This window comes from Amblyraja radiata, chromosome 15 (assembly GCF_010909765.2).
Source record: "Amblyraja radiata isolate CabotCenter1 chromosome 15, sAmbRad1.1.pri, whole genome shotgun sequence".
Taxonomy (NCBI): Eukaryota; Metazoa; Chordata; class Chondrichthyes; order Rajiformes; family Rajidae; genus Amblyraja; species Amblyraja radiata.
The window spans coordinates 38,036,443-38,062,232 of NC_045970.1; the positions used below are offsets into that span (position 1 = coordinate 38,036,443).

The window sequence follows — 25,790 nt, forward strand, 5'->3', positions numbered from 1 at the left end:
GAGAGAGAGTCAGACAGAGAGACAGAGAGACAGAGACAGAGACAGAGAGACAGAGAGACAGATACATAGACAGAGAGACGGAGACAGAGACATAGACAAAGAGACAGAGAGACAGAGAGAGTCAGACAGAGACAGAGAGACAGAGACAGAGACAGAGACACAGAGACAGAGAGAGTCAGACAGACAGAGACAGAGACACAGAGACAGAGAGAGAGTCAGACAGAGACAGAGAGACAGAGACAGAGACAGAGACACAGAGACATAGACAAAGAGACAGAGACAGAGACACAGAGACAGAGAGAGTCAGACAGAGACAGAGACAGAGAGACAGAGACAGAGACAGAGACACAGAGACAGAGAGACAGAGAGAAAGAGACCGAGACCGAGAAACAGACAGGCAGAGATACATACAGCAATCCTGATTACAGGTGCTGTCTGTATGGAGTTTGTACGTTCTCCCTGTGACCACTTGCGTTTTCGCCGGGTACTCCAGTTTCCTCCCGCACTCCAAAGACGTACAGGTTTGTAGGTTAAGTGGCTTTGATAAAATTGTAAAATTGTCCCTAGTGTGTAGGATAATGCGAGTGTATGTGGTGATTGCTGGTTGGCGCCGACTCTGTGGGCTGATCTCTCTCTCTCTCTCTCTCTCTCTCTCTCTCTCTCTCTCTCTTTCTGTGTCTCTTGCTCTCATTCTCGCTCTTTCTCTCTCTCTCTCTCTCTCTCTCTCCTCTCTCTCCACCCTCTCTCTTTTCATTCACTCCCCCTCCCTCTCTCCCTCATCAGAATGTAACCATCACATTTCTGTCAGGGACACAAGAGACCATTGCCCTCCTCAGATGCTGCCTGGTCCATCTGTCGTTGTACATTTCAGATGTTCGATGGAGACATCCCACACTCATTATGTCACTGATAAATGACAACTCTAAAAATAATGCTGCCTTGTTGGATTTTACATTTTACGTTCTAGTTTGAAAGACTGTCAGTGTGACACTGAAGCTCATCTTCTGATGTACATGTACATGAAGCAACTAAAGCACAGTCAAGGGCAGCACAGTGGCACAGCAGTAGAGTTGCTGCCTCACAGCCCCAGAGGCCCGGGTTCAATCCTGGCCTCGGCTGCTGCCTGTCCAGAGTTTGTACGTTCTCCGTGTGAACACAAGGGTTTTCCCTGGGTGCTCAGCTTTCCTCCCACACACCAAAGATTCATTGTTTATTGTTTTTTTCTGTAAATTCTCCTTAGTGTACAGGATAGTGCTAGTGCTTGGGGGGTGATCGCTGGTCGGCACGGACTTGGTGGGCCGAAGGGCCTGTTTCCGTGCAGTATCTCTAAAATCTAAAAGATAGGGGACACAGTCAGAACCTTTCTCCCAAGGTGGAAATGTATGTCTTTGGGATGCGGGAAGAAACTGGAGCACCCGGAGAAAAAACATACACAGGGAGAACGTACAAACTCTATCCAGTCGGCACACATAGTCAAGATCGAACTCGGGTCTCTGGCGCTGTGAGGCAGCAACTCTACTTCTGCGCCACCATGCTACAGTACCTGCCTCGACTAACTCCTCCGGCAGTTCGTCCCATACACCCACCTCCCCCTGTGTGAAAAAGTTGCTGCTCAGGTTCCTATTATATCTGTGCCCTCTCACCTTAAACCTGTGTCCCTTGGTTCTTGATTCCCCTAGTCTGTGTGATTCAGCAGTTTAATACATCGGTGTATTAATGTACAGTGGATAGCTTTGTTTTTGTATGTTATACAAACAGATCAGATATACTGTGCATAGATACAATCAGTTCAAGCTCGAGCACAGGACATAGAAGAAAAGAGAAGCTTCTCTGCTTCTTGCAAGAGCGGAAGGAGTGGGGATGGGGAGAGATGTGTAGGAGTAGGCAGAGAGCATGGAAATGATCTGCAATAATTCATTACAATGGCTCCACTTTTTTAAATCTTTATTTACCTTCAGACTATCTTTAACAGGACTTTACTGCACTTTATCTTGCACTAAACATTATTCCCTTTATCCTGTATCTGTGCATTGTGGACGGCTTGGTTGTAATCATGTATAGTCTTTCTGCTGACAGGATGGCGCGCTACTAAAAAGCTTTTCACTGTAACTCAGTAAACGAAACTAAACTTAATGGAGACCCAAGTGAGATGGGAAGACACAGTGAAGCCAGTCACAGAGAGACCCGAACTCCAGTCTTCATGACTCAGTCTGAAGGAGGGACCCAACCTGAAACATCGCCCATCATTTTTCTCCAGAGATGCTGCCTGACCCGTTGAGTTACTCCAGCATTTTGTGTCTATCTCTAGTCTTCAGAGCTGTGTCTGGACCACAGCTGCCACCTTGTGGCCGCTGCCTCTCAATGCAAGGTTCATTCCGCTCCAGCCAACCCAGCTGATAGAGAGACTACCAGTGCATGGCCCTTCAAGGGCTAATTCTGTTTCTATGTAATGTGCTGAGGATTTCTATCCCTCACCACCCCTTCAAGAAGGCATACTGTTGGGTTACATCACAGCCTGGTTTGGGAACAGTTCTGCCCAAGGCCGCAAGAGATTGTAGAGAGTTGTAGAGGTAACCCAGTCCGTCACATAGACCAGACTCGCCTGCATTGAATCTGTTTACACTTCACGTTGATTCGGAATAGCAGCCAACATAATCAACTTGTTTCCCCCCCCCCCCCACCTCCACCCCCCCCTTGCCCCAGACATTCCTCCTTCTCTATACATGGTGTACAGTTGTGGAGTGAGTTTGGTTTAGTTTAGTGTCATGTAGACCGAGGTACAGTGAAAAGCTTTTCGCTGCGCGCTATCCAGTCAACAGAAAGACTATACATGATTACAATCAAGCCGGCCACAGTGTACTGATACAGGATAAAGGGGATCCCATTTAGTGCAAGATGAAGTCCAGTAAAGCGATGAAAGTTAGTGCAAAGGTCTCCAATGACGTAGATGGGAGCTCAGGACCGTTCTCCAGTTGGTGATAGGACAGTTCACTTGCCTGAAAACAGTTGGGAAGAAACTGTCCCAGAATCTGGAGGTGTGCGTTTCCACACTGCTTTACCTTGTACCTGATGGGAGAGGGGAGAAGAGAGAGTGACCGGGGTGAGACTGGTCCTTGATTATACTGGTGGCCTTGCTGAGGCAGCGTGAGGTGTAGATGGAGTCAATGGAAGGGAGGTTGATTTGTGTGATGGCCTGAGCTGCGTCCACGACTCTCTGTAATTTCTTGCGGTCTTGGATGAAGCTGTTGCCAAACCGTGACGTGATGCATCCCGATAACATGCTTTCCACAGCGCATCTGCAGATGTTGGTGAGAGTTGTTGGGGACATGTTGAACTTCCGAAGCATTCTAACAAAGTAGAGTCATAGTGTGCTTTCTTGGCCATTGCTTCGACATGGGTGGTCCAGGACAAGTTAACTCCTAGGAACTTGAATCTTTCAATCATCTCTACATCGGCGGCGTCAATGCAAACCAGGGTATGTGCACTGCTTCACTTCCTGAAGCCGATCACTATCTCCTTTGTCTTACTGACACTGAGCGAAAGATTGTTTTCTTGTCACCAGGTTACTAGGTTCTCTATCTCCTTCCTGTACTCCGTCTCATCATTATTTGATATCCGGTGCACAATGGTGGCGAATGCGAATTTGTAAATGGAGTTGGATTTGTATATGGCCGCACATTCGTGGTATATAAGGAGTAAAGAAGGGGGCTGAGAAGTCTGGTGTTAAACAAGTGGGCTGTTTCATCCAGGATGGTGTCGGCTCTCTGGACAGACACCAGGACAAGTGCAGTGTATTCCAGCAAACTCCTCAGATTCAGATTCAATTCAGATTCAATTTTAATTGTCATTGTCAGTGTACAGTACAGAGACAACGAAATGCATTTAGCATCTCCCTGGAAGAGCGACATAGCAAATGATTTGAATAAATAATAATAAGTGATAATAAGTGTCCGGGGGGTGGGGGGGTGATTGGCAGTCACCGAGGTACGTTGTTGAGTAGAGTGACAGCCGCCGGGAAGAAGCTGTTCCTGGACCTGCTGGTTCGGCAACGGAGAGACCTGTAGCGCCTCCCGGATGGTAGGAGGGTAAACAGTCCATGGTTGGGGTGAGAGCAGTCCTTGGCGATGCTGAGCGCCCTCCGCAGACAACGCTTGCTTTGGACAGACTCAATGGAGGGGAGCGAGGAACCGGTGATGCGTTGGGCAATTTTCACCACCCTCTGCAATGCCTTCCGGTCGGAGACAGAGCAGTTGCCATACCATACTGTGATGCAGTTGGTAAGGATGCTCTCGATGGTGCAGCGGTAGAAGTTCACCAGGATCTGAGGAGACAGATGGACCTTCTTCAGTCTCCTCAGGAAGAAGAGACGCTGGTGAGCCTTCTTGATCAGAGTTGAGGTATTGTGGGTCCAAGAGAGGTCATCGGAGATGTTGACTCCCAGGAACCTGAAGCTAGAAACACGTTCCACCTCCGTCCCGTTAATGTGGATGGGGGTGTGCGTGCCACCCCTGGACTTCCTGAAGTCTACAATGAGCTCCTTGGTCTTCTTGGAGTTAAGGGCCAGGTTGTTGTCAGCGCACCATGCTGCTAAGTGCTGGACCTCCTCCCTGTAGGCCGACTCATCGTTGTTGCTGATGAGGCCAATCACCGTTGTATCATCTGCATACTTGATGATGGTGTTAGTACCATGTACAGGTGTGCAGTCATAGGTGAAGAGGGAGTAGAGGAGGGGGCTCAGCACACAGCCCTGTGGAACGCCGGTGTTCAGGGTGAGGGTTGAAGAGGTGTGCTTGTCTAACCTAACAGACTGGGGTCTGTTGGTTAGAAAGTCCAGTATCCAGTTGCAGAGGGAGGGGTCGATGCCCAGGTTACCGAGTTTGGTGATCAGTTTTGATGGTATAATGGTGTTGAATGCTGAGCTGTAATCGATGAACAGCATTCTTACGTAAGTGTCTCTGTTGTCGAGGTGGGAGAGGGCGGAGTGAAGTGCCGTTGAGATGGCATCCTCCGTACTCCTGTTCTTGCGGTAGGCAAACTGATAGGGATCCAGTGTGGGGGGTAGGCAGCTTTTGAGGTGTGCCAGGACCAGCCTCTCGAAGCACTTGGTGATGATGGGGGTAAGTGCAACTGGGCGGAAGTCGTTGAGGCTTGCCGCAGTGGAGTGTTTTGGCACTGGCACGATGGAGGTGGTTTTAAGGCACGTGGGGACAACTGCTTGGGCAAGTGACAGGTTGAAGATGTCAGTCCAGACGTCTGTCAGCTGCGCAGCACAGGCCCTGAGCACGCGCCCGGGGATGCCGTCAGGGCCAGCAGCTTTACATGCATTAGTCCTACTCAGTGCCACGAATACGTCGTAGGGGGTGAGTGTGAGGGGTTGGTGATCGGCAGGTAGCACAGCCTTGATGGCTGTCTCTAGATTGTCCCTGTCGAAGCGGCCATAGAAGTGGTTAAGCTCCTCAAGGAAGGAGGCGTCGCTGGATGTGGGGGTGGTGTTGGAGGGTCTGTAGTCCGTGATGGCCTGGATGCCTTGCCACATGCGTCGGGGGTCGGAGTTGTTGTTGAAGTGCTCCTCAATCCTGAGCTTATGGCAGTGCTTGGCCTTCTTGATGCCCCTCTTCAGGTTAGCCCTGGCTGAACTGTAGGCTCGAGCATCGCCTGACCTGAAAGCGGTGTCCCGTGCTTTCAGCAGTAGTCTGACCTCGCTGTTCATCCATGGCTTCTGATTCGGGAATATGGTCACCCGTTTGAGGGAGGTGACACTATTGATGGTGGAGTTTATAAAGTCCAGAACAGAGGATGTGTAGGAATCAATGTCCGTGTGGGAGTCAAGGGTGGCTCCTGACTTGGACTGAGCATTTAGTCCTGTATTTAATCCTGAAGGAACGATTTATAATTGTCCCGTGTACCAAGGCACAGTGAAATACTTTGTTTTGCATGCTATCCAAACGGATCATAAATACCATGCATAAATATAACCAATTCAAACTTAAGTACAATAGGTAGAGCAAGGGAGATTTAGTCTAGTTTAGTCATAGAGATACAGCATGGAACACGCCGGCCAGTAATCACCCCACACGCTAGTTCTATCCTACACACTGGCACAGTGTACACAGTAGAGTTGCACGGTGGCACAGCGGTAGAGTTGCTGCCTCAATGTGCCAGAGACTGGGTTCGTTCATGACTACTGATGCTGTCTGTACGGAGTTTGCACGTTCTCCCTGTGACTGCGTGGGTTTTCTCTGGGTGCTCCGGTTTCCTCCCACATCCATGTTTGTAAGTTAATTGGCTTCTGTAAATTGTACATTAGCGCTAGCGTGTAAGATAGCGCCAATGTGCGGGCTGCTCGCTGGCCAGCAGGGGCTCAGTGGGCTGATGGGCCTGTTTCCACACTGTATCTCTAAAACTACAATGAGCTACAACTACAAGGGACAACTTACAGAAGCCAATAAACCTGCAAACCTGTACGTCTTTGCATTGTGGAAGGAAACCGGAGCACCCGGAGAAAAACCCACGCGGTCACAGGGAGAAGGTACAAACTCCACACACAGACAGCACCCGTGGTCTCCGGCGCTGTGAGGGGGCGGCTCAACCGTTGCGCCACATGTAACATGTACAGGGGAAGGGGAGATCAGCCCAACAGTGGTACGTCCAGCGTTATCACCCATCCCTAGTCACTCTCTTAGTTTAGTTCAGTTTAGAGAAAGAGCGCGGAAACAGGCCCTTCGGCCCACCTTGTACGGACTGACCAGCGATCACAGCACACTAACACCGTCCCACACACACACACGAGGGACAATTTACACATAAACCAAGCTAATTAACCTACAGGTACACAAAAAAGCTGGAGAAACTCAGCGGGTGCAGCAGCATCTATGGAGCGAAGGAAAAAGGCAACGTTTCGGGCCGAAACGTTGCCTTTTTCCTTCGCTCCATAGATGCTGCTGCGCCCACTGAGTTTCTCCAGCTTTTTTGTGTACCTTCGATTTGCCAGCATCTGCAGTTCCTTCTTAAACTAATTAACCTACATACCTGTACGTCTTTGGAACAGAAGATCTCGGAGAAAACTCAAGCAGGTCACGGGGAGAACGTACAAACTCCATATAGCCAGCACCCGTAGTCAGGATCGAACCTGGGACTCCGGCGCTGCAAGCTGTGTAAGGCAGCTGTATTACAACTATGTTACAACGGTAAAACAACAGCCTCCTATGCTGGCACAGCAGAGTGCTGGAGGTGTAGCCACTGCTGGCAGTGGGTTGGGGCTGGCTGTTCACAGGGCAGGCCTGGGGGACACGTGGGTGGTGACTAGGTGATGTGTGGAGAGGGATACCGAGGGGCAGTACCAGTCGCTGTTCCCACCACACGGCCACCACCTCACCGCTGTCTGGGTGGCGATGATAATGTCACAGATCTAATGTCAGCGGGGACGGCAACAGATGGTACAGCTCCAACAGCTCAGCTCGGCAAAGGGCAGGCAGCTGCTTATCCTTGAGGCTCGGATCCCATAGGAAGCCGGATGACAACTCGGAGCAAGTATTGGAATGGAGAAGGCCATTCGGCCCATCCAGCATGTGCTGTTATTCAATGAGCCTGGGAAAATCTGTATCCCTAATCCATCCTGACTCCATACTTTGATTAATTGTCATAGTCACACTGTGTTGAAACAGACCCTTCGGCCCAACTTACCCATGCTGACCAACATGTCCCATCTACACTAGTCCCAACTACCTGCGTTTGATCCATATCTCTCTAAACCTGTCCTACCCGTGTACCTGTCTCAATGTTACTTAAACATTGCAACAGTACCAGCCTCAACTCCCTCCTCTGCCAGTTTGTTTCATACACCCACCACCCTTTGTGTGAAAAATAAAGTTACCCTTTAGATTCCCATGAAACTTCTGTCCACTCAGCTTAAACCTATGTCGTCTGGTTCTCGATTCCCCTATTCTGGACAAAAACCTCCATGTGTTTACCCGATCAATTTCTCTCATGATTTTGTACATCTCTATAAGATCACCCCTCATCCTCCTGCGCTCCAAGGAATAAAGCCCTTGCCTCTCAACCTCTCCCTATAGCTCAGCACTTCGAGTCTTGGCAACATGCTGCTAATAGCCCTGTCCCACGGTACGAGTTCATTCCAAGAGCTCTCCCGAGTTTAAAAAAAATCAAACTCGTGGTAAGCACAGATAATGAACGTAGCGGGTACGTCGTGGCTCGGGGACGTCTCTTCGCGGTAACGGCAGGTACTCGGGAAGACTTGCTAACGGCAGGTAAGCACGGGAAGACTCGTGAAGATTTTTCAACATGTTGAAAAATGTCCACGAGAGCCCCGAGTACCGACGAGTGGCCATTACCGTAAATCTCCGAGTTCGAATCAGGGCAAACTCGGGAGAACTCTTGGAATGAACTCGTACCATGGGACAGAGCTTTAAATGTAGCCTCACCAATGTCTTGTACAACTGTAACATGACCTCCCAACGTCTATACTCAATAGGTAGACTGATGAAGGCCAATGTGCCGAAAGCCTTTTTGACCACCCTATTTATCTGTGGTACCACTTTCATTGATTCAAAGATACAGCATGGAAACGGGCCATTCGGCCCACCGAGTCCACACCGCCCATCGATAATCCATTCACACTGGTTCTGTTTTATCCCACTTTCTCATCCACTCCCTACATGCTATGAACAATTTTACAGAGACCAATTAACCTACAAACCTGCACGTCTTTGGGATGTGGGAGAAAACCCACGCGATTACAGGGAGAACGTACAAACTCCGTACAGACAGCAACTGTAGTCAGGATCGAACCGGGGTCTCCAGCGCTGTGAGGCAGCAACTCTACCGCTGCGCCACCATGCTGAGTTACATTCTTGTACGTTCATGTTTGGAAACAAAATAGCCAGTACAGAATTAAATGCTAGATGCATGAAAAATGTTCCCGATGTTGGGGGAGTCCAGAACCAGGGGTCACAGTTTAAGAAGTAGGGGTAGGCCATTTAGGACTGAGATGAGAGAAAACTTTTTCACCCAGAGGGTTGTGAATCTGTGGAATTCTCTGCCACAGAAGGCAGTGGAGGCCAATTCACTGGATGTATTCAAGAGAGAATTAGAGTTAGATATAGCACGTAGGGCTAATGGAATCAAGGGATATGGGGAAAAAGCAGGAAGTCGTAAGAATCTAATACAAAGGTATTCAGCAGTAGTGTTCCCTTCTCCTCATGGGCTTTTTTAAATGTCCTTCTGTATTTTACCACAATAATTATAAAGACCTACAGGTTTTGTAGGTTAATTGGCTTCGGTAAAATTGTAAATTGCCGCTAGTGTGTACGATGGTGTCAGTGTGCGGGGATCGCTGGTCAGTGTGGATTTGGTGGGATGAACGGCCTGTTTACATTGTATCTCTAAACTAAAGTTCATATCGTGGCACTAGTGATTGGTAAGAGAGTTATCAAACAAAAGGGGTGGCACAGCTGGTAGAGTTGCTGCCTCAACGCACCTGATGGCCCTGTCCCACTTGGCGATTTTTTTAGGCAACTGCCGGCGACTGTCATAGTTGTAGTAGATCGCCGAAAAACCGCCGACAACCTACGTCACCCTGGCGACAACCTACAACAGCGTCTACGTCAAGCTATGCTCATTGGCGTTAAACGCACTGTTGCCGAAAAATTTTCAACATATTGAAAATTTAACAGTGACCGGAAAGACGCTCCGACGTTTTGCGCGACTGAGGAGACTACTCCCGGCGACCACCAGCGACAAACTAGTTGCCTAAAAAATCACCTAAGTGGGACCTCGGGTGCTGTCTGCGTGGAGTTTGCATGTTCTCCCTGTGACTGCATGGGTTTTCTCCGGGTGCTTCAGTTCCTGGTGGCTTGAGCTTTTGTAAGACTCAGCGTGACTCTGAACAACAAACACCCCCCCCCAGCTCCCTGTGACCTTTTACAGGCAAAGTCTACTGAAATGCCACATTCGAGAGGTGCTGAGATTACGTGGCATTACAAGGCATTGTTACACAGCGTTACACAGCATTGCAAGGCACTAAAGGGCATTGCATTGCGTTTCAGGACATCACAATATATTACAAGACACTACATTGCATTGCACTGCGTTACATGACATTACAAGTCATTGCATGGCATTATACAACATTACACAACATGATATGGCATTACATTACATTACTCGGCATTACATTACAGACGACTCTCATTTTCAAACCAAAGTTGCCAGAGAGGTCCCTGACTCAGTCGCTGTGTGTTTATTAGCTTAAGATGCCCGCTGAGAAAAGTATTTAGGTGATGATCACCATCCTCCTTCAATCTTGGGGTAGTCGACAAATCAGACCATCTGTGTCTCTCTCTCCCTCTCTGTCCCTCCCTCTCTCCCTCCCTCTCTCCCTTCCTCTCTTCCCTTCCTCTCTCCCTCCCTCCATCTCCCTCTCCCTCTCTGTGGTCTGACTGCAATTCTCAGTTCCTCCCCTTCTCCTCCCCATAACCTCGGCAGCGTACCTCTGTCTCGAACTCTGCGAGTCGGCGCCTCTGGTGGTGTCTCTCTTGGAAACTTGTGCTGTGCCTCCCTCCGTCTTAGTGCCTGTGCTGTGAGGCACTGCAGCTCTGTACGTCTGTCAGGCTCCCAGTCACTGGTACGTGGTGTCCCGTCACTGAGGTACCTTCGCCTCTCGTAAGCACCTCAGTCGTGTCTTGTGTTTCTCACTCTGTACTCTGTGTCTGTGTGTGTGTCTGCCTGTTTGTCTGTGTCTGCTTGTGTCTGTCTGTGTGTCTGTCTGTGTGCCTGTGTGCCTGTCTGCTTGTGTCTGTGTGTGTCTGTCTGTGTGTCTCTTTGTGTGTCTGTATGTGTGTGTGCCTGTCTGTCTGTGTGCCTGTGCTTGTGTCTGTCTGCTTGTGTCTCTGCATTTTTCTGCATTTTGTCTCTGCATTTTTCACGAAAAAAGTCTCTGTGAGTTCTGTATTACAACTTCTTATTCTAATCTAATATGTGTATTTCTCACAAAAATCCCTCTGTGAAACTCTGAGTGCCTCATTCTGCATTGCAATTTCTTCAACCACTTTCTTATTCTGAACTGTGTGTGTGTGTGTGTGTGTGTGTGTGTGTGCATTTCTCACAGAAAGTCCTCTGTGAGTCTCTGAGTCCTGCACTCTGTATCACAACCTCAGCGACCACTTTCTTATTCTGAGCTCTGTGTGTGTGCCACATTTCTCATTAAAAAAGCCTCTATGTGTCTCTGTACCATGACTTATGTGACCACAACCTTATTTTAAGTTCTGTGTGGGTGTGTGTTTCTCAAAGCCCTCTGTGACCCTCTGTGTCTCACTCTGTATCATATCTCCCACGACCACTCACCGCTAAGTTTTGTGAGTGTGTGTGTGTCTGTGAGTGCTTGCGTGTACCTGTGTGTGCGTGTGGCTGTGAGTGAGTGCGTGCATGTACCATTGTGCGTGTGTATCTGTGTGCATGAGCCTGTGAGTGAGTGTGTGTGTGTACATGTGTGTGCATGTGTCTGTGAGTGCGTGCGTGTACCTGTGTGTGTGTGTGTCTGTGTGTGTGTGTATCTGTGTGTGTGTGCCTGTGAGTGAGTGCGTGTGTGTATCTGTGTGTGCGTGTGTATGTGAGTGTACCTGTGTGTGCGTGTGTCTGTGAGTGCGTGCGTGTACCTGTGCGTGTGTATCTGTGTGTGCGTGTGTCTGTGAGTGTACCTGTGTGTGCGTGTGTCTGTGAGTGTACCTGTGTGTGCGTGTGTCTGTGAGTGTACCTGTGTGTGCGTGTGTCTGTGAGTGTACCTGTGTGTGCGTGTGTCTGTGAGTGCGTGTGTGTACCTGTGTGTGCGTGTGGCTGTGAGTGCGTGCGTGTACCTGTGCGTGTGTATCTGTGTGTGTGTGCCTGCGAGTGAGTGCGTGTGTGTACCTGTGTGTGTGTGTGTGTACATGTGTGTGCGTGTGTCTGTGAGTGCGTGCGTGTACCTGTGTGTGCGTGTGGCTGTGAGTGCGTGCGTGTACCTGTGCGTGTGTATCTGTGTGTGTGTGCCTGCGAGTGAGTGCGTGTGTGTACCTGTGTGTGCGTGGGCGCGTGAATACACCATATCTGTACCCCTCTCCTTGTCTTGTCACTGTGCCTCCCCTCACCGCGAGTCCCTCAGTCTCACCGTTCCATACCTCGGACTGTGTGTTACGTGCCCGCTGGTCTTGCTGCCCCCCTGCCCCACCGCCCTCTGCGCTCTGATCCGGGGGTGGCAACAGAATGGTCCTCGACAGAGAGTGGCAGTCTGAGGGGTTGCAAGCTGTAGGCATCATCTTTCTCGTTGTAAGTTCGCTGAAGCTGTTACACATCCTGGGACTGATTGATTTCTCCAGTGAAGGTAGGAAGAGGCTTCAGGTCCGGCGTGCTGCCTCATTTATCAGTGTCTCACTTTTTCGGATTAACCCAGTTTAAGGTACTTGAAGATTCTAAATATAGCCTTGTAAATATAGTCATCCTCCGAGCTAATTTATGGATCTATACCGAGTTATTTTTGAAAGGTTTATATCAGCGTACTTCAGCTCCTATTGACTTGCTATTGACACGAGTCAGTCTTGCAAGTGACATGTGTGGAACGAGATGTATCCTCTGGATGTAGCAACAGAGAACTGCAGATGCTGGTTTATACCAAAGATAGAAACGAGGGTGCCGGAGAAACTCGGCAGGTCAGGCAGCGTCTCTGGTGAAAAAGGATGGGTGACATTTTGGGTCGGGACTCAAATTTCCCCATCTTAGTTTTATAATCCCTACATGACAAGGGTCTAATCCCATAGAACAGTACAGCACAGGATCAGGCCCTTTGGCCCATCAAACATGATACCAGGTTAAACTAATCTCCTCTGCCTGCACGTGCTCCTTACCCCTCCATACTTACATATACATGTGCAAACCGAAAAGCTTCTTAAACACCACTCAGGGCCGGTGCTAGGAATTGCGGGGCCCAATTAGAAAACTGATGGCGGGGCCCCTACTCTAGAAAAGTAACAATTTATGTATGTTTATATTTCGTGTAGTTTCGGGAATTTTAAGGCAAGCTGGTCGGTGATTGGATGCAACCCCCTTAGAGACAGCGTTTGATTGGCCGCCAAATAAATTTGTCAAATCTGTAACAAAAATCGCTGGTCGGTGCGAACTCAGTGGACTATCTGGTTGTATCTCCAAACTAATCTGGTTGTATCTCCAAACTAATCTGGTTGTATCTCCAAACTAATCTGGTTGTATCAACCAGACTATCTGGTGGTATCTCCAAACTAAACAGTATAACATGCAGGTACATTCATTTAAAATTAAATTCAGTGCTTATTTCACATGATTTCTCACTGTGTAAAGCTCAATATCTGACCAATTTCTGTTTAACACGTTTGGTCTGCCGTGAGCATTTTTCGTTGCATCTCGTAGCACCTCCCCTTTTCCTAATCGGCCACAATTCAGATAATAGTCTACTTTCCTGTTTTTGCCACCAAAGTGGATAACCTCACATTTATCCACATTATACTGCATCTCCCATGCATTTGCCCACTCACCCAGCCTATCCAAGTCACCTTGCAGCCTCCTAGTTTAGAGGGGTTTAAACGGTTTAGAGATGTTTAGAGGGCTTCAGATGGGTTCAGGTGTGTTTACAATTGTTTAGAGGGAAATAGGGGGGCTAGAGGAGTTTTAGAGGTGTTCAGGGGGTCCCAGAGGGGTTTAGAGACGTTATAAGCCCCCCGTGAGAAATTGTATTTCTCTGAAATTGAAGATAGACATAAAGCTGGAGTAACTGCAGGACAGGCAGCGCAGCGACTTTAGAGAGAAGACCCTTCTTCAGACTAAACTGAACTCTCGTCGGTGAGATTAGTTGTGATTGTCTGAAGAAAGGTCTCGACCAGAAATGCAACCCTCTCCCCAGAGCCCTTGCGCGTCCCGTTGAGCCACCTTCAACTTCAGAGCCAAACAAAAAACACAGAGTGCTGGAGGAACTCAGCAGGCCAGGCGACTGCCTCACCCGCTGGGTTTCTCCAGCATTTTTGTCTACCGCAAAACGTCAATGATTCCGGGAATGCCGAGGCGACAGTGTGAGAGAGCTAGAGAGAGACGAGATGGGGAGCGGGAGAGGGAGAGAGGGAGGGAGAGAGCAAAACACAAAGAGACACAACGTGGGTCGGTAGGTGAATGACTAACCTGCACACCAGGAAGAAGCCCCTTCTCGCGCTCCGGGGCCCTCACTCATGATGGTGAGTTTAAAGAAATTCTCAACGTGTCATCGATCTACATTACATCTACATGTAATTGTGTTTTAAACAAGTATTAATGACGCCGCGTGAATTTTATTCAAAGGAACACGACGTTATTAATACTTGTTCAAAGCACAATAACATTTACTGAGGAAGGCGGATGGATGCATTGATGACATGATTGTATAACAACGAGTTAAGTACTTGCTGATAAGAAGTGCTAACAGTACTAGTTAACACATCGTTTGTGTCTGATGGCCGTGCAGCGGTTGTTATACACAAAGATCCTATAGTGGAGCTCTGCTAGAAGATCTTTGGTTATACATGTTCGTTTAAAAAAAAAATCCGGATGGCGAATTAAAAAAAACTTTAGTTAACAAAGAGAATTCGTATTTCCATACGAAGTACGGAACATTAGTGCGGGGCCCCCCTAGGCGCGGGGCCCAATTGGGAGCAATCGGTCAAATCGGCTTAAAACCGGCCCTGACACCACTATAGTATCTGCCTCCACCACCATCCCTGGCAACATGTTCCAAGCACCTACCTCTATTTGTAGAAAACACCCTGTCCCCTGCATTCCCTTTCAACTATGTCCCCCTCAAACCTGAAATCTATGACCTCTAGTCTTTCCACAGTCAGGGGCAATGAGTTAGGTAGCTTGGTGGTGGGTATATGGATCGGGCCACCAGAAGAGGCAGTGCAGGCAGATACTATAGCATTTAAAAGACACATGGGTAGGTACATGGATAGGAAATGTTTAGAGGTATATGGGCCAAACGTGGGCAAATGCGACTAGCTTAGACGGGGCATTTTGGTTGGCATGGACACGTTGGGCCAAAGGGCACGTTTCCGTGCTCTATGACTGTCACTCTGTGACTGTGACTGTCACTCTATGACTTTATAACTGTGACTCTGTGACTCTGTGACTCTGTGACACTCTCACTCTGTGACTCTGTGACTCTCTCACTCTGTGACTGTGACTATGAATCTGTGACTCTGTCCCTCTGTCATCCTATGACTTTATGACTGTGACTCTGTGACTTTGTCACTCTGATTCTGTGACTCTGTGACTCTGTGACTCTGACTCTATGGCCCTATGAGTATGACTTTATGATTCCATAGAGTCGGGGGGGGGGGGGGGGGGGGGGGGGGGGGGGCAGGTAGGGCCCGGGGAGAGAAGGGGGGGGGGGGGGGGGAAGAGACGGGATGGGAGAAACAGGGGTTTTGGGATAGTTAAGTCACAGGTTACTTTCTTTTGACTGATTTAGGTCAGTCTAAAGAAAGGTCCCGACCCGAAATGTCATCTATCCATGCTCCCCCAGAGATGCTGCCTGACCCGCTGAGTTACTCCAGCGTTTTGTGCCCTTTTTAAACCAGCATCCGCAGTTCCTTGTTTCTACGTGATCCCAGCTCATGTTTGAGACGGTGTGATTGCAAGCAGAGAGTGTAGTTCCTGTCTTATCGCTGTCTGGCACCACGCAATGTCAGGTTGGCACACTATGAGTTAGCACAAGCCTAGACTAACACGGCACAGACCACAACCAAATGTCAGATAAGAAACTCTAAAGCGCGCACCATCACACTCAGGAACAGCTTCTTCCCCCTCTGTTATTGGGCTTCTGAGCAGTACTTCCATAAACTACAGTACTGTCCAATTCACCTCTACCCCATTGTGGACATTGGACTTTGTCTCTGGAACTGATGCTACAATGCTGAGAACTATATTCTTCACTCTGTATCTTCCCCTTTGCTCTACCTGTTGTACTTGAGTTAGACTTGATTGTCTTATCTGATCTGTTTGGCAGGCACGCATGGGTGGTGAATTTGTGCAATTCAGGCTGTGGAGGCCATTATTGGGGTATTTTTAAAGCGGAGATTGACAGGCTCTTGATTAGGAATGGGTGTCAAAGGTTTCAGGGAGAAGGCAGGAGCATGGGGTTGGGAGAAAAAAAATGGATCAGCTGGGATTGAATGGCGGAGTTGGCAGCACGACGGGCCAAATGGTCTAATTCTGCTTCTCTGACATGAACTGGTAAACCTTTTGACTGTCCCTCGTTACATGTGACTATAATAAACCTAAACTTAAAATTGTGATGCAAGTCCAACAAATGTGATGCATTTGTAGACAGACATAGATTTCAGTCTGAAGAAGGTAGGCAAAAATGCTGGAGAAACTCATTTTTGTCTACCTTCGATTTTCCAGCATCCGCAGTTCCTTCTTAAACATTCAGTCCGAAGAAGGGTCCTCACCCAAAATGTCATCTGGCCATTCCCTCCACAGATGCTGCCTGACGCGCTGAGTTCCTCCAGCACTTAAGGGCCTGCCCCACTTGGAGATTTCTTCGGCGACTGCCGGCGACATATCAGTGTCGCCAAAAGATTTTGAACATTTCAATATCCAGCGGCGACAAAAAAAATGTTGCGACATTTGAAAAAACACCGCGGGTCACACGTCATCACGCCGCGTCACGCTGCATCACGTCACGTATTTTTCAGGTGACCTGATACGTCAGTCAATGATGCCGGCAGTTGCCGAAAAAATCTCCAAATGGGACAGACCCTTTGGTGTTTGCCACAGGTTGGAGGTGAAAAGGTGACAAAACGGTGTCAGATAAGGAGTTTAGGTTGGTTTATTATTGTCATGTTTACCGAGGTACAGTTTTTGTTGTGTGCTACCCAGTCAGCGGAAAGACTATTGAATTGAATTGAATTGAATCCCTTTATTGTCATTCAGACCTTACGGTCTGAACGAAATTTCGTGCCTGCAGTCATACATACATCATACAATAATAAACAACAGTAAACACAAATTAACACCACCACAGTGTATCCACCAAGCACCTCCTCACTGTGGTGGAGGCAAAGAAATCTTAGGGTTACTGTCTCTTCCCTCCTCTTCTCCCTCTGCGCTACACATGACTACACATGATTACAATCGAGCTGTCCACAAAGTACAGTGTCACCTTTCACCCCATCAGCTGGCGCATACAGCGACATAATCCTTTGACATTTTTGCCACTTTTTTTAATTTTTTATTTCTTTTTATTTATTAGAAGTACAGTAAGTTACAGTAGTACAAGCCACATATATCTTATTACATTTATTGTACCCCTTCATTTTTTAAGCTTTAAGGAAAGATAGAAATAAAGAAAGTAAATAAAGTGAGAGAGAGTCGTGTTAGTGCGAAAGTGATCAAAAAGAAAAACCCATTAAACAAAGAATTAGGGAAAAAAGTTAAGAAATAGGCCATAGAAAAGAAAGAAAGAAAAAGAAACACAAGCTCTATTATGAAAACCGCGCAAAAAGGGATATACCTACTTCGTATTTTTCATCCCCCATTTTCGCCACCTTGAACGGCATCTCACCACTACCCATATCTTCCCATCTCCACCCCTTTCTGCTTTCCGCGGAGACCGTTCCCTCCGCAACCCCCTGGGTAACTCATCCTCTCCCACCTAAACCACCCCTTCCCCAGGTAAATTCCCCTGTGACCACAGGATATGCAACACTTGTCCCTATACCAACTCTGTCCAGGGACCCTGACAGTCCTTGCAGGTCAGGCAGAGGTTCACTTGCACCTCCTCCAACCTCATCTACTGTATCCATTGTTCTATAGGTGTGGACTCCTGTATATCGGCGAGACCGAGTGCACACTGTGCAATTGTTTCACTGAACACCTTAGCTCAGTCCGACTTAGTCTCTGTAATCTCCCGGTAGCCAAACACTTTAACTCCCCTTCCCATTCTCATACTGACCCTTCTGTCGTTCCCTTGCATCCCCTCTCTCTGTGTGTGTCCCTCCCCCACCCTGGTTGTCGTACTAGTTTCACTGTCGTCCTGCTTAGTTTCACAGTTTGTACCACTCGTTATCACCTTCCTCAGCCAACAATGGACCATTGTGGGCTCCACCTATTCTTGATCATCGTTGCTGGCTTTGATTTATTCTTTTGTATATCCTCCGTACATTGGTTCTATCTACCTTTTCATACCTCTCTTTCCCTCTCCCCTGACTCAGTCTGAAGAGAAGTCTCGACCTGAAAAGGCTCCTATTCCTTTTCTCCATAGATGCTGCCTGACCCGTTGAGTTACTCCAGCTTTTTGTGACTCTCTTTGATGTAAACCAGCATCTGCAGTTCCTTCCTACACACAGTGTACAGATAAAGGGAATAATGTTTTGTGCATGATAAAGTCCTGTAAAGTCCGAACAACTTTTGACTCTTTTTCCCCTCTGCAAATGCAACCCCTCTCACCTGTATCCACCTATCACTTGTTCGGCACCCCCTCCCTCCCCGGACGGCACCCGAGGTCAGGATGGAACGCGGGTCTCTGCGCTGTGAGGCAGCGGTTCTACCAGCTGCGCCACTGTGCTGTTTTTGCAACTTGTTACCGGTCTACAATAAATAATTTGAAACTGATTTGTTTGCGGAATTTTTACGGTTGGATTTTGAGGGCATGTTATTGTGCATTTGTAACGGAGGTGGCAGCACAGTTGTGACCCCCACTGTGTACTGAGGGTGCGGGGGTTATTAAATTAATTCTCCCGAGAAAACGGCCATGAAAATGCGATGTTCGCTCCTCTTGGGTGCAGTCAAGTCTCTCAATCACTGTCTAAATGCAGCTGCTGCAGTGATCAGTGAACAGTGTGACACAGTAGTCATCGCAGCCAGGTCGCTCATCACACGGAGCCTGATCCTGTGACCAGAGGCACGGGGGACACAGGCTGAGGGCAGGGAGCCTGGCAGAGGCTGAGGCGGGGTGAGACTGGGAGGCTGACAGAGAGAGGGGCTGACAGAGAGGGAGCAGTCAATAGGTGCAAGGAGGGAGACAAGGGGTGACACTGAGAGACACAGAGAGACACAGGGTGAGACATAGAGACAGAGAGAGACATAGAGACAGAGAGAGACATAGAGACAGAGAGAGACATAGAGAGACATAGAGAGACAGAGAGACAGAGAGAGACAGAGAGAAAAACATAGAGACAGAGAGATAGACATAGTGAGAGAAAAATAGGCAGAGTGAGACAAACATAGAGTGACAGTGAGAAAGACAGACAGATACAGAGAAAGACACAGAGATTGAGAAAGACAGAGAGAGACATAGACATAGAGACGGAGAGATAGACAAATATAGAGTGAGACGGTGAGAAAGACAGACAGAGAAAGACAGACAGAGAACGAGGGAGACAGAGAACGGGGGAGACAGAGAACGAGGGAGACCGAGATAGACCGAGAGAGACAGGCTGCAGGAGAGGTGGCCACAGAGTGAGACAGGTCAGGAACAAGGTAACCGTGAGTGAAGGGGCAGGAGGGGAGCGGGCATAGAGGTTGGCAGAGAGAGGGGGTGGGGGGTTGTAGCAGGTGAAGAAGAGACCGAGGGGGATGGGACAGAGAGAAGCATCTATGAGGTGAGCATGAACAAGTGGCCGGGACGTCCCATTTAAACGAGTGACATCCTCCACCTCTGGTGCAATGGCGCTGATACCTCAGACAACTGGAGTCTTGATCAAAACCATCCGTACCCTGTTGCCCGCGCGCGCCCACAAGAGGAGCCGATGTAAGTGTCACCTTCAGCTGGGGTTACCCTGGGGGGGAGCAGTGTGTGTGTGTGCGTGGAGGTGTGTGTGTGTTGGCGTGTGTGTGTGTGTGTATGTATGATGCTGTAGGTGTGTATGTGTGTGTATGTATGATGCTCTGTGTGTGCGTGAGTGTGTAGGTGTGCATGTGTGTGCATGTGTGGGTGGCCCAGTGTGTGTGGGGGGGGGGGGGCAGGGACAGGGGATAAGGCAGGGTCAGGGAGTTTGCAGTTAAAATGCTTGAAGCTGAGACCACGCATCTGCCTGGAAATCGCAAAAGCAACCACTCGCTCCTTATGATGAATAATATCCCTTTAACCGCACCCCTACTCCCATTTGTCTCGATTCCATAAATGCTTACGGTTTAGGTTTATTAGTGTCATGTGTACTGAGGTACAGTGAAAAGCTTTGTCTAGCCTGCTATCCACACAGATCAAACGTACGATATATAAACACAATCAAGTCAAACTCAAGAACAAAAGGTAGAACATAGGGTAAGATACAGTGCAGAATATAGATCTCAGCATTGTAACGCATCAGTTCCAGAGACAAAGTCCAATGTCCACAATGGGGTCTTCTTCTTACGGAGTCCACACATAAGATTAGAAGTTGTTCAGCCAGATCTGCATGCAATGGTGTCTGTCTTGTCGCTTCTTGTGCTTCTTGTGCGCGGTGGTGGAAAGATTGGCGGAAACAGGGCCGTGACGTGAACGCTCCTTCCTTGACCCCGGGGTAGAGGTGAATCGGACAGTACCCTAGCTTATGGAAGGACTGTTCCAAAGACGTGTGGGTTTGTAGTTTAATCAGCCTCTGTAAATTGCCCCTAGTGTGCAGTGAGTGGGATGAGAAAGTGGAGTAACATAGAACTCGTGTGAACGGGTGATCGATGGTCAGCGCGGACTCAGTAGGCCGTTGTGCCTGTGGCCACCCTGTATCTCAAAACACTAAATTCTATTAGACATTGTCTTTTACCCAGAGTTAGGGAATCAATAACCAGATCACATAGGTTTAAGGTATGAAGGGAAAGATTTAATAGGAACCCGAGGGAAATTATTTTTCACACAATGGATGATAGGTATTTGGAACGAGCTGCCAGAGGAGGTAGTTGAGGCAGGTACTATAAACACTTGGAGAGGTATATGGATAGGAAAGCATAAGAGGGAGATGAGCCATCACTGACAGGTGGGACTAGCGTTGATGGGCTTCATGGTTGGCATGAATAAGTTGGGCTGAAGGGCCTGCTTCCGTGCCGTACAATGCTATGACTTTGTGTTGTACTCATGATATCAGGATCTACAGTCTATTGTGCTTCTGTGCTTTAACTTGCCAAGGGGGAGAGGAGGGGGGAGGGGAGGGAAGGGTATAATGAAAGAGCATTGTTATTTGCAGCCCTGACGCCAGTAATTGATAAAGTCTCATGGCATCGGGTCAGATAGGGTGAAAGAAACTCCAGTATATATAACATAGTGCTGGAGCAACTCAGCGGGTCAGACAGCATCTGTGGAGGGAATGCACAGGCAACATTTAGGGTCAGGAATGATGGAGTGGGGGGAGGGGTGGGGGGAGGGGGGGAGAAGGCCAGAAAAGGGAGGTGGGGGCAGTCTTGCTGGCCAAGTGATAGGATAGGGGTTTTCCTGTTGAGTTCTTCCAACACTGTTCTCGAGATGGCAGCATTACTGCCTGAGAGCACCAGAGACCCGCGGTTCGATCTTGACCTCGGGTGCTGTCGGTGCGTGGAGTTTGGGCGTTCTCCCTGTGACCGCGTGAATTTTCTCCGGGAGCTCCGGTCTCCTCACACATCCCAAAAGACGTGCGGGTTTTTGTAGGTGATTCGGCCCTCTGTAAGCTGTCCCCTAGAGTGGAGGGAGTGGATGCGAAAGTGGGCTGACGTAGAACTAGCGTGTACGAGTGACAGACGGCCGGCATGGACTCGGCGGGCCGAAGGGACTGTTTCCGGGATGTATCACTTACAGTAAAATGCAACAAGTCAGAGTCGTCGCTGTGCCTCAGCAAACACTCAATGCAAATGGGTACAAGCACCGCAAAATTGAACTGCATTTGAAAGCGCTCTATAAGCCTGGACAGTGAACACCTTTGCCAGCGTTCCCGTGACTGCATGCGACTGGGATGAGCTTAAGGAAATGTTTTGCATGAAATGCTGATATTGAAAAGTACTCGCTGTAAAGTGCCCAGTGTCCCCTGTGTCAGTCTGTGACCATTCCTCACCCCCCCCCGGTCAACAGTGAAGGTGAATAGATGAGACATTCAGGTGAGTCCAACCGAAGGGCCGAATGGCCTACTCCTGCACCTAATTTCTATGTTTCTATGTTTCTCACCTCCCTTCTCCATACATGTTCAGTTTTCCCCACATTCTCTCTCGCTCCCCTCTTCCCGCCCCTTGCTCACTCTATCCTTTATTTCTCCGACCATCTGTGTCAATCGTGCTGTATATTTCGCATCTACCATCTCTTGTTACATTTTCTATCAGCATCCATCTTATCTGCACTCTCTCCTGAACTTAAATTTGTTGCTGTTCCCACTATCCCCGTGCCTTATGTCTCTGCTCGATCGCCGCTTCTCTCTTCCCTGCCTGCCCAGCAGGGCGGCACAGTGGCGCAGCAGGTAGAGCTGCTGCCTTCACAGCGCCACAGACCCGGGTGCGATCCCGACCTCGGGTGCTGTCTGTGCATGCGTGGAGTTTGCACGAACTCCCTGTAACCGCGTGGGTTTCCTCCGGGTACTCCGGTTTCCTCCCACATCCCAAAGACGGCTGATGTCTGTGATGTGTGACATGCGGTTAGGTTAATTGACCCTCTGTAAAATTTCCCCTCCTGTGTAGGGAAATGGGTGAGAAAGTGGGATAACACAGAACCAGTGTGAACGGGTGACCCATGGTCAGCGTAGTCTCAGTGGGCCGAAGGGCCTGTTTCCAGACTATCTCTAACTAAACTATATGTAAACTAAATTCCCAACAAAAGGCACAAAGTCCTGAAGTAACTCAGCGGCTCAGGCAGCATCCCTAGAGAATATGGGTAGGTCACATTTCAGGTTGGGACCTTTCTTCAGTAAACCAGCTTCTGCAGTTCCTTCTTTCCGTTAACTAAACTATCTCTGGCTTCCACCGCTCAGCAATGAACAAAGTGAAAAGTTAAAGTCGCCAATGAACCTGCCATCCTAGGAAGAAGACAGAAAAGGGGCGGTGCAGGGGTACAGTAGCTGCCTCACAGCTCCAGAGACCTGGGTTCCATCCTGACCATGGGTGCTGTCTGTGTGGAGTTTGCACGTTCTCCCTGTGACCGGGTGGGATTTCTCCGGGCGCTCCGGTTTTCGCCCACACTCCAAAGACGTACATGTTTGTAGGTTAATTGGCTTCAGTAAAATTATAAAATTATCCCTGGTGTGAGTGTTCTTGGTGATCGTTGACCATCATGGACTCAATGGGCTGAAGACTCGGTTGCCGCACTGGAGCTCCAAAGTTTAAAGTGCAGGATAGAGCTAGTGTGAACGCATGATTGTTGGTTGGCATGGACTTGATGGGCCGAAGGGCCTGTTTCCACGCTGAACTAAACTGAATAGACACCTCACTATGTGTTGAAGACCAAGTGGACATGAGGGGAACCTAAACCAGATGTACATGGGCAGAGTGGCAGAGAAAAGTGGACCATCTTTAAGCCAGTTTTAAAATTACACATCCAATAAAATATTCACCCCAGTAGGAACTCGTGATCCACATTATGAAGTAGCTTAATTTCGTAGTTAATACTGGCAATTTAATCAGTAATCTCACTCGGCCAGTGAATTATAGTTGCAATCATGAAGTTGACGGAATAGGTAATTACCAACTCCTTTGGGCTACATCGGGCCACATTTATGAAAAGCTGTCTCTTATCCCAGTAATACTTAATTATCTCATGTTCACCTCCCCAGACACAAGGCAAAGGATATAGGGAGAGATGCTTGTGTCTAGTCACTAAACAAGAGTGAGAGCATTGACTGATTGGCACCTCCAAAGTCAATGTGGTTAGGGGCAACACTCTGGTGCAGCATTCAGTTGCTGCCTTACAGCACCAGAGACCCAGGTTCAATCCTGACTATGGGTGCTGTCTGTATGGAGTGTGGATGTTCACCGCGTGGGTTTTCTCCGAGCGCTCCGGTCTACTCTCGCACTCCAAAGACGTGCAGGTTTGTAGAGTGATTGGCCTCAGTAAAATTGTAAATTGTCCCTAGTGTGAAGGATAGTGCTGGTGCACGGGGTGAACGAGGGGTGGAGTGGACTTGGTGGGCCAAAGGGCCTGTTTCCACACTGTATCTCTAAAGTCTAAAAGTCAATGATGTGAAGGACTGCAGATGATGGAATATTGAGCCAAAGACAAAATGCTGGAGGAACTCAGCAGGTCAGGCAGCATCTGTGAGGGAATGGACAGGCGACGTTTCATGCCGGAACCCTCCTTCAGTCTGGTGGAGGATCTTGACCCGAAAAGTCGTTTGTCCATTCCTCCATGGATGCTGCCTGACCTGCTGAGTTCCTCCAGCATTTTGGCTTTTGCGTAGGATAATGTGCAGGAAGGTGAACAAAGCCAATAGCCAAACCTCTCACACTGGTGGCCACAGTGGAATTTCTACCCCCCGAAAATTAACAAGGAACTGCAGATGCTGGTTTATACCAACGAAAGACACAAAGTGCTGGAGTAGCTCAGCAGGTCAGGCAGTATGTCTGGGCAGGTGACACTTCTTCCCACGTACTGAGCTGAAAAGTCACCTATCCATGTTCTCCAAAGATGCTGCCTGACCCGCTGAGTTACTCCAGCACATTGTGTCTCCGTTAAATCCTTTGCACCCCTCTATCCACGAGTCCAATTCTGCCTCTTCATCCTTCCCAACCTTCTCTGAATCCTGCTGATATCATAGAACAAAAAGCAGCACAGCACAGGAACAGGCCCTTCGGCCCACAATGTCTGTGCTGAACATGATGCCAAGACCAACATTTATCTAACTGCAAATAATCCACATACCTCTACTCCCTGCATGTCCATGTGCCTATCCAAAAGTCTCTTAAATGCCACTATCATATCTACCTCCACCACCACCCCTAGCAGCGCCTTCCAGGCACCCACCTGTGTAAAAAAAAAAATCCCGCACATCTCTTTAAAACCTTTCCCCTCTCACCTTAATGTGTGGCGGTCATAGAGTGATACAGTGTGGAAGTAGGTCCATGCGCCCAATTTGCCCGCGCCGACCAATTAATCCCATCTACAATAGTCCCGCCTGCCTGCATTTGGCCCATATCCCTCGAAACCTATCTGATTCATGTACCTGTCTAATTGTTTCTTAAACATTGTGATAGTCGCTCTCTCAACTACCTCATCTGACAGCTTGTTCCATACACCCACCCCTCATTTGTGTGAAAAGGTTACCCCTCAGGTTCCTTATTAAATCTTTTCTTCTTCAGCTTAGACTTATGTCCTCTGGTTCTCGATTCCCCTACTCTGGGCAAGAGACTGTGCGTCTACCCGATCTATTCCTCTCATGATTTTGTACACCTCTATAACATCATGGGAGTAGGAATGAAGCTTGCTTTTTGATTGGCCTTGGGGAATGTGTGTTGTTGCGAGGATGGGCAGCCAATGAGTGTGGAGAGTGTGCGGGGGGGGGGGGGGGGGGGCTTTGAGGGGGAATAACCCTAACCCTAACCCCAACCCAAACTCCCGAGGCAACCTATCCAACCCAAGATGGCAGCCCCTTATGGGCCTGTCCCACTTAGGCGATTCTTTAGGCGACTGCCAGGGACTAATTTTAATGGAATTCACCTGTCGTCAACCTACAACAACCTACAACAACCTACAACAACCTACAACAACCTACGACAGCAAAAATTGTCACCACTGTCGCCAAAAAATTTTCAACGTGTTGAAAATTTTGCGACAGCCGCCTGTAGTCGCCCAAAATCTCGCCCAGGTGGGACAGGGCCATTAG

At 48.6% G+C, this 25,790-nt stretch overlaps 1 protein-coding gene across 6 annotated transcripts in view; it reads left to right on the plus strand.

The window, feature by feature from the left end:
• Positions 1 to 25,790, plus strand: part of kcnip2 (potassium voltage-gated channel interacting protein 2) — a 211,443-nt gene that overhangs the window by 166,658 nt on the left and 18,995 nt on the right. The window contains exon 1 of one of the 6 annotated variants that reach the window (XM_033034092.1): positions 12,064 to 12,373. The exons of 4 other annotated variants lie outside the window; for them this stretch is intronic. In XM_033034092.1, coding sequence (XP_032889983.1) covers positions 12,256 to 12,373 — 118 coding nt within the window. In that variant the 5' untranslated portion in view covers positions 12,064 to 12,255. Of the gene's footprint in view, positions 1 to 12,063; positions 12,374 to 19,653; positions 19,799 to 25,790 lie in introns of those variants that run through there. One more of the 6 variants, XM_033034089.1, reaches the window with a different exon arrangement.